Source organism: Lycium ferocissimum, chromosome 2 (assembly GCF_029784015.1).
Source record: "Lycium ferocissimum isolate CSIRO_LF1 chromosome 2, AGI_CSIRO_Lferr_CH_V1, whole genome shotgun sequence".
NCBI lineage: Eukaryota > Viridiplantae > Streptophyta > Magnoliopsida > Solanales > Solanaceae > Lycium > Lycium ferocissimum.
This window is the reverse complement of record NC_081343.1, coordinates 66,140,923-66,149,948: the sequence shown is the minus strand read 5'-3', so window position 1 is coordinate 66,149,948 and position 9,026 is coordinate 66,140,923. Positions and strand designations below refer to the sequence as shown.

Sequence of the window (9,026 nt, the reverse complement as noted above, 5' to 3'; positions counted from 1 at the left end):
AAAGCACAAATTACCACCATCTCAGCAAGACAGCAACAGTAAGAATGGTGAAGGCCTTGCCACATGCATGTACCTATAGAGATTGTCCCACATAAAAATAGGACAACAAAAGTCGCTTTAATTTGCTATTGAGGTAAATCATAATTATGTTTATACTTCTTTTATAGTATCATACACTCAATGACGGGTAATGCTTCTTTTCCTTCAAATTAAATAAATCTATCAATTTTGACTTTGCACGTGCATAGATTGATCATTTGAGAATTGAAATTTTCTATGAAAATCATTACTAATTGATAGCATGGTAAATTAGTAATTAACCCATGTCATAGATCAAAATTCAGAGATAATTGGAAAAATATTCATATTGTTTATGTATAAAACTTAAATTAAAAAAATTAATGTCACGAAAGGCCTAATACGTTGGCAAAGGTCCCTCCCACAAAGTATGTGATGCGTAATCATTTATCTTTTGGTTAGAGTAGTAACCTATTTCTAATATTTATCATTACTAAAATTCAACCCCTTTTATATGTGATCAATCAAACAAATAGATATTATTGGCTGTTGCAATTGGTGTTAAGATAGAGTGCCCCTTTCTTCAGGAGTTTTGACTTTTGACTCTGGTAACGTGAGCGTGCAAAACTGTTTTTCTCTTTGTTAAAAAGAGAAAAAGAAATTAAGCGGAACCAGTCTAGCCAAGATTTGGAAGGCCAAAAATGTTCATTTTTTACAAAAAATGCTTACTTTAAAAAAGTAAAGTGTTTGGCTAAGATTTTGCGAGAAAATAAGTGTTTCTGGGGAATAACAGAAGCTCTTTTTTCATAAGCTAAAAAACTATTTTTTCCCCAAAAGCATTTCTTTAAAGCAATTTTGAAAAAATATACTGTAGTACTTAGAAACCCTATTTAAAGTTTGTCCAAACACTAATTATTGTTTAAAAGTGTTTTAGAGTAATTGGCTTAACACAAATTACTTCTAGTACTTTTAGAAATAGCACTTTTCAAAATAGTTTAAATATTTATATCTCCATTAGAATTTCCAAGCAATTTCGAGCAGACCCCTAAAAGTTGCATTAATAAATACTCCATACATTACCGGCTCCTCTTTGCGCCCGCCTCAATTCTTCCAGGATACATTTCTGATTCAGTCACTTTGCTCTCACCTTCTATATATGAGTATACATATTTCAATTTTACACTTTTTTTGTCTCCACCATTATCATGCATACGTAAATTCTACAGATATTGATAGAATGAAAGTGATACATGCATATGTGTTACTGCTATAAATCAACCATTCTTTTTCTAATTTTAAATTTCTAAAGTAGTTTGCCTTTATATTTTATTACTCCAGTAATTATCCCCCACCGGCACCTAATCGTTTTCGTTGATCGAGTTCTAGGAACCTATGGGCTAGAGTAAGATTACCACGTGCATTGCTTTGACATTCGTAATGCCACTTGCATAACAACTTTTTCTAATTAGTACCGCTATTAGTACTCACTTGAAAGCCAAGCTCTCAATTGTGAATATTATTATACCAGTTTCAAAATGTCTTCCAAGCTATTATTACTCACTTGTATATATATATATATATATATATATCAGAGCCCGTGTCAGCACGGGCCCAATATATATTTATAATTTTATTTTTATGCAATTATAAAAAGAATTGATATATTCTAAAACATTTCTTGAAAGTCATGTATGTAAAGATAGAAATTTTGGGAGCACGGGTTCAATAATTTGTGCTATGATGTTATTTCTTTGTTTCAATTTATATGACTTTATTTAAGAAAAAGGCTAATAGACACTTTTTAAACTACGCGTTAATCAAATTTGAACCGAAACTTCAAAACTTATTGGATCTTTAACTACTTCTAAGTACGGAAACGTCATTTGAACTACCATTCCCCTAGACTAAAACGTGAAACTTTTTATACATATGGTGATTATGTATATTGTGTCATATAACATGGGCATAGATGCGATATAAGATTTCTATCTTTTTTTTTTTACTTAACCGATCATAAGTATGTACTAATAAATTATTTTGGCTATTATGGTGCTCCGTATATAATTAGAAACTTAAGACATTGGAAAATGCCTTTTGAGCATGTAATACTCATCTTAGTTTCTTTTTAGGATATTAAACGGTACAGCAATAAACATCCGAGTAATTTATTTTATCAGTTGTAACAATATTCAATTAATTTGATTATAGAATTACAGTTAGTGAGGTAAGATATCACCCATAGAACTACAAAACATAATCAGTTATAATAGTAAGTTTTAAAAAATGAAGCTTGATAATAATATATTCAGAACTACTTTTGAAAAATTAATCCTTACCTGTACTTTCTCTGTCTATTGAATATTAGTACTACAGAAGAGTACTAAAAAAGCTATGGAGATTGGAGGGAGATAAGTAAGATTGCCACATTAAAGTTTAATGGGGGTCATTTTTTTGGACATCATTCAAAAATCTTTTACGCAAATGCAGCGCGTGGTCTAGAAATTCAACTGAATGAATCCACCATTATTGACTTAATGGGGGATACTTTGGGAATTACATGGATATTGCTTGATTTTTTAATATGGGGTCTACGTTTTTTTTTTTTTTTTGGATATTGCTTGATTTTTTAATATGGGGTCCATTTTTTTTTTATATTGCTTGATTTTTTAATATGAGGTTCACTTTTTTTTTATTTTTTTTTATATTGCTTGATTTTTTAATATGGGTCCACTTTTTTTTTTTTTTTTAATGAGTTGGAGGTGGACGACGAAACCACCTCCAAACTCATGCTTCTAATATAGTAGAAATATATATATATATTACTTTATGCAAGATAAAAATTAAATAACTAATATACATGAATAATTAAACCCTGCATAACAAATTTCTGTATAAAATAATACATTGGTTTCACTACAAGAAAGTATAGAGATGACAACAAAAAATTTAATATTTGGCAACAACTTGATTTTATTGTAAGCAAATAATTTTTTTTGTTGCCAATGAATTTAATTTTGTTGCCATAATATTGATTATTGTTGCAAAAAGTACTTTTGGCAAAAAATAAAATAAAATTAATGGACGTTGTTGCAATAACAGCCGGTGGGAAAAGTCTATGCAACAACAAAAAAAAATTATTGTCAAAAGTACTTTTTGTAATAATGATCAATACATGGCAACAAAAATTATTTTGTTACCAAATATATTTTTTCTTGTAGTGTTCCCTAGTAACTAAATCCTGCCTAACAAAAATAATTTTGTTACAAAATATATTTTTTCTTATAGCGTTCCCTAGTAACTAAATCCTGCCTAACAAAAATAATTTTGTTACAAAATATATTTTTTCTTATAGCGTTCTCTAGTAACTAAATCCTGCCTAACTCTAACCTGCTACCAAACCGACTCCTTATTGGTCACTGTTTGATGCTACTATGCTTGTAGTAGTTCTTTTTGTTGGTTCAGAAAAAGTAGAAGCTTGTCCATGCAATTGAGACAGCAAGCAGGCATGCAGTGTTCTAATTTACGTAAATGTGGGGGCAAATATCCCCTATCATATCCTATCAAATCCCCATAAATTTGCGGGATAAAAAGTTAATGCAGATGTCTCAGAATTGTGTGGAGAGGGTAAGGGCAGTTGGCAACGAAAACGAGAAGGACCTATGAGTGACAGATCAGACGAAAGATGAGAAGATCAATGGCTTGGCTTTTAATTGTTGATGTGAAGTTTCGTTGAAAACATCTATCAATGTAAGAGATATTGAAGTGAATGTACCTAAATACAAATAAACCGTTCTTCGACAGTACCATTTTTTCCGAAGATTTTTGAATGTTACGTCGATTGACTTTTATATACTTATAAATAATATCATTTGATATTTAAATTTTATTTGGGTGTAATAAAATCTATTGAAGCTTGCGAAGAAGAAATTAAATTTGAAGGACCTATAAACATAATTAAAGACCATCGAAGCTTAGTTCGAATTTGTTATTTGTTTCGATTAGGTATTGGGTTTTCCTCAAAATATCTTAAGGAGTTTGAATATTAATTTTGATGATGTTTGAAGATGATTTTTAGATTGCAAAATTGAGGTAGATAAAAAATCCATTATATATCCATGTATATCACCATGTACTTCATTATATATCATGATATATATCCGTTACGTACTGTATATCTATGTATAATCACAAAATTATCTATGTGATACACACTGATAAATAGGCTATACAACGTGTATATATACATGTCGCAGTGACATATTCAAAATCTGAATTTTTACTCAATTCCCGTTCAAAGGACCTCCAATTGTCCTCAAATTTTGTATATAGTTTCGTCTATTTTCTTCCAAACCATATCCATTCAAAACAAAAGATTAACGTTTCAGATACGAGTTTAGTTGTCATTTAAAGATTGAGACTTTTGTGAAATTTTCTCATCGATAAACTGAGAGGATTTTTTATATATAGCAATGATGAAATTTGGTGATTTTAGAGGTGATGGAGTCTAGTTTGTGGTGGGTGAATGCGTAATGCAATTTTGCTAAAAATTACGTAGACTTTATCTATTTGGTGCTAAATTACTAAGCCTAATGTTTGAATTCGACCAATAGTTATTAACACCGGTATTGATGTGCCAATGAGGCTTTTGATTTCATCTAGTGTGGTGTGCTAGGTCTGATGCAAGGGCTCATGTTTTGGGTTTCCCCACTAGGCCTAAGTTGAAGTCATAGTCCATTAATAAAGGAAGGGTTATTTACACTTTTGTCCCCTATTTCGTGCTGGTATATAATATACTCCTCAAGGCACAATTTTTTTTTCACAGGGCATTAGTTTATTTACGTACATAATATTCCACAAGTTTATATTTTGCTTTTCTTTGAGATGGTTTCTTTGGAAACAACTTACTCTCTCTCATGATAGAGAGGTAAGGTTTTGCGTACACTCGTATCTTTCCTGACACTTCTTGTGAGATTATACTGGGTATGTTGTTGTTAATATTTCACAAGTTATGAGGAGCCCTTAGAGACATAAGTTTGATTTTAAAGGACAAAAACTAAAGACCAGCCATGTGAAGGCCAAATCGTGCAATTTCTTCAATGACTACACAATAGGCATAAGCCCATCAAAAGAGGGCTCAAGTTTTGGGCTTCCCTATATTCACAATCATTTTTTTTTTTTTGGCGGATTGCCTTCAAACCCACTGGTCTTTAGTTTTTGGCCTCAAATTGCTGTTCTTTAATTTATTTATTTTTACTTGGTTTAAAAAGTGGCTGAAAATATTTGAGGTTTTTGGTTCGAATTACCGCTCGGTAAAAAAAAAAAAATTCATAAGGCTAGACTTTCGCAAAACCTCTGTCTTAAGGCTTAACCTTCGCATAAAATTAGGCCTATTTAGGCAAAAATTAGGCCTTAAGGCTTAACTTTTGCCCGAATAGGCCTAATTTTTCTACAAAACTCTACCTTGCAAATTTTTTTATTTTGACTGAGCTGGAATTTGAATTCAGAAGCTCGAATATTAAGCAAAGGATAAAAATTAAAGACCAGCAATTTGAGGGACAAAAATTAAAGACCACCCCCCGAAAAAGAATAATCTTGCAAATTGCCCATTCACAATTCCCAATTGCCAGAGCCTATTGTACACAATAGGCAGGCTAAGCATAAGCCCATCAAAAAGCCCAGAAAGCTTAAACCCTCGCAAACAGATGACAGCAGAACCCTAAACCCGAATTCCCGAAACGGAACCTTACCCATTTCCCCACACAGACACTGTTTCCCAGTAACAACATGTCAAGATGGTGGCGTGCGGTGGCAACCACCACGGGAGGTCGGAGCAAGAGATCATATTTCACAATCCAAGCGATCCCTAGAGAGATCACCGGACCCAGAGTTTCCAGTAGAGACCGAGCTCAAGGTCGTATTCCAGCCATAGTCTTTTCACAGAACTACGTCCAGTCAAAACCTAATGATCCTACTTCTATTGTAGCTGATACCTCTGTTTCTAGAAAGTTCCTCCTTACTACTGAAAGGAAACAGATTAAAACGATCATTGATTCCGTTGATCTTCCTTTCTTCTATTCTACTACATTTCCTCTTCAGATTCGAGCTGGTTCGGGCTCCTCAACTTTACTCGAATCTGGAAAAGTACTTCCCATTAAGGCAAGTGATGCTTCTTCTTCTCTGATACCATATGCATTTTTACATAGTTTTATCATTTACAGTTTAATACAAGAGAAGTTTGCATTTTAGTAGATTAATGACTTTGAATTAGAAGGTTGTATAAATTAGAATTGTATCCAACGTTTTGGACAGTTGCAAGTGGATTAAGTCTCATAGCAATTGTATTTAGTGATAGTTTAAACTCATGTTTTCATTCTGTTATTTATATAGCTTCATAGGGATGAAGAGACTGGGAAGATATTGAATTTGGTCTTTGTATGGGCGGAAGACGGAACAAAATTAAAGGTAGACGTGCCGATTGTGTTCAAAGGGGAGCATGAGTGCCCTGGTGTCAGGAAAGGTAATGGCTTTCTTCTTATGATTATTATGGAACACCAGTGTAGCTAGTATAATTTATGAGCTTTGGTAACTTATCAAATGGATTTATGAGGCTCTGTAAATATACGGTAGTTTTCTAAAGTATGGCTTATAAAAATATCAGCATCTTACTCTGTGTATCACCGTAGTTAGGTTTGGTGATGTATGTGTAGAAGAAGTGATTCCACCCAAACAGGTGAACCATTAAAACTTAATAGCTTCAACAAAGGTCGACCTGGGATATTTACTGCTAACAGAATGACAACTATAAAGAAGTACCACTTCCTTTATCCAGTTTTCTGGATTATCCATTAACACTATCTTACATTCAGCAAACGGATTGAAGCTGCATAGTGAGGAGAACTCCACATATCAATATTTTACTTGATCCAATATCAAGATTATATCGTAGTTATTACAGTCACCTTCGTATTTCAAAAGGACAAATACTTTTGTAGCATACATTTGCTAGCACCAGCTGGCTGCAAGCTAAGAAATACCAGTAAAATATTTGACCTCTACCTGTAACAAATCATCCTAGACTTTGTATGCTCAGATTCAGTGAATGTAGCAACTTATGGGCTCAATATGCAAATATATCTCTAGCATTGTCTGAAGAATTAAACTTGAAGAATTAAACTAAGTACCTTTCAATGATAGAATACTGCTTTCAACGGAAATTTCCCTCTCAAAAACTTTTTAGTGAGAATTCCTGCTTGAACCGACGCCAATCTCCCTTTGTTTTTTCTTAGATAGATGCTTTGAGTGGATGAAGATTTTTTTTTGAGAAGTCATTTTTATTAAAGGAAACAGTATCAAGGTGATATTATTAAAAGTGCACTTTGAGTGGATGAAGATTGAACAGGAATAAAGGATTTAGAGCGGTTCCTGTCTGTCCTAGCCTCCTGCCTAGTATTTTTCTTGTCAATAATTCAGGCAAACTTTCATTTAATCCTTTGAGATTGTAACTCCATTTTAGTAAACGTCTTGAAACAATTAACATAAATAATGAATGAACCACATGGTCAAGGCTCTACAAGTTTAACACTCTTCTGTATTTGTCTAATTCCCAATTCCACTTTCAACATTAGTAAGCTCCTGTTTTTGTATCATTAGAACATAATAAGAGGATCTAGTATTTCAAGGAGAGTTTTTCAAGTAATTCACGTAAGATACTGCATAGCCTGATACTTGCTCTAATGGAACCCCATGATAAACTAAATTTGGTTAAACCTAGATAAGTCACTAAAGCCTGTTTTTGTATCATTAGAACATAATAAGAGGATCTAATATTTCAAGGAGAGTTTTTCAAGTAAGTCACGTAAGATACTGCATAGCCTGATACTTGCTCTAATGGAACCCCATGATAAACTAAATTTGGTTAAACCTAGATATGTCACTAAAGCCTGATGTATATTGTTCAGAAAAAATGCCTTCTCAATAACAGCACACAAAAGGGTTATCTTGTTTTATGGGATTAATTTTCTGTTCAAATTTTGTGGACTAACTGCCTTCTTAAGTTAATTAGTGGCCAATTGTATTTATCCTAAAAAAAATATTGGCTACTTGTTATGTTGACATGTAAACTAATGGCAATTTGTTCAAAATCTTATGTTAGCATCATTTTGAAGTTTCTTTGACGTGCTTATTTGTTATCCTGTCAAGTGCTAGAAATGTAATCGAAAGAGAACTTTAATGCATACATTGGCTTGAAGTAAATCACACTACTGCTCATTTAAGTATATGCTTTGAAATAGTGCTGTGCTTCCTTTGCAGTTAATTATTCCATGTGAAAATCCAACATGCAATAGTTGTTTATAAATATTCAATGAAAATGATTATTAGCTTTTAATATGAAGCAGGTGGTTATCTAAACAAGATCAGACCTACCCTAAAGTTCTTGTGCCCAGCAGAGCATATACCTCAAAAAATTGAGGTCGACGTAAGTCAGCTAGACGTTGAAGACAAAGTGTCCCTGCAGGATATCGATGTTCATCCAACATGGAAGCTCTTAAGCAAGAATGATGCAATCCCTGTTTGTAAGATTAAGGCAACCACAGTTGATAGCTAATTTTGTTGAAGCTATTTTACAAATGCCAGACGCATTTGAAGTCTACTAGTTCAACATTGTTCTAGTTTGACCAGGCTTTGTCGGTTGAGTGATGTATAAGGACGGTCAAAGGACTTTAGAAGCTTTTGCTATACTGTAGTAGTAAGATTGCTATTTTGGGACTTGTTCTAGAATAATAAACCTGTGCATTAATGAAAAATGCTGCTGCAGTCTTTTTAAGTTTTTAGTATCAAACAATTTTCTAGTTCGATGCGGAGGGAAGGAATGGACTGAGCTTCGGTCACCCGTGGTGGCTGCGTCATTAAAGCATTTGTTTTTAAGCAGGAATCACTCTCGGGGATATTTTTATTGTTAAGAGGATATACTCTTTTGAAGATAGATAATCCTATATGACTTATTATTA

General features: G+C 33.0%; 1 protein-coding gene across 1 annotated transcript; it reads left to right on the top strand.

The window, feature by feature from the left end:
• Nucleotides 1–5,760: 5,760 nt before the first annotated feature.
• Nucleotides 5,761–8,822, top strand: LOC132046902 (uncharacterized). Its single transcript, XM_059437720.1, has 3 exons — nucleotides 5,761–6,174; nucleotides 6,406–6,535; nucleotides 8,415–8,822. The coding sequence occupies exons 1-3, from the start codon at nucleotides 5,803–5,805 to the stop codon at nucleotides 8,621–8,623; spliced, it is 711 nt and encodes a 236-aa protein (XP_059293703.1). The 5' UTR covers nucleotides 5,761–5,802; the 3' UTR covers nucleotides 8,624–8,822.
• Nucleotides 8,823–9,026: the final 204 nt, after the last annotated feature.

Excerpts from the sequence above, each read along its gene's own strand:
- LOC132046902 (XM_059437720.1), top strand. The coding sequence starts at position 5,803 with ATGTCAAGATGGTGGCGTGCGGTGGCAACCACCACGGGAGGTCGGAGC. Across the intron at positions 6,175-6,405 it reads GAAAAGTACTTCCCATTAAG|CTTCATAGGGATGAAGAGAC; the intron begins GCAAGTGATGCT and ends TTATTTATATAG. Across the intron at positions 6,536-8,414 it reads GTGCCCTGGTGTCAGGAAAG|GTGGTTATCTAAACAAGATC; the intron begins GTAATGGCTTTC and ends AATATGAAGCAG.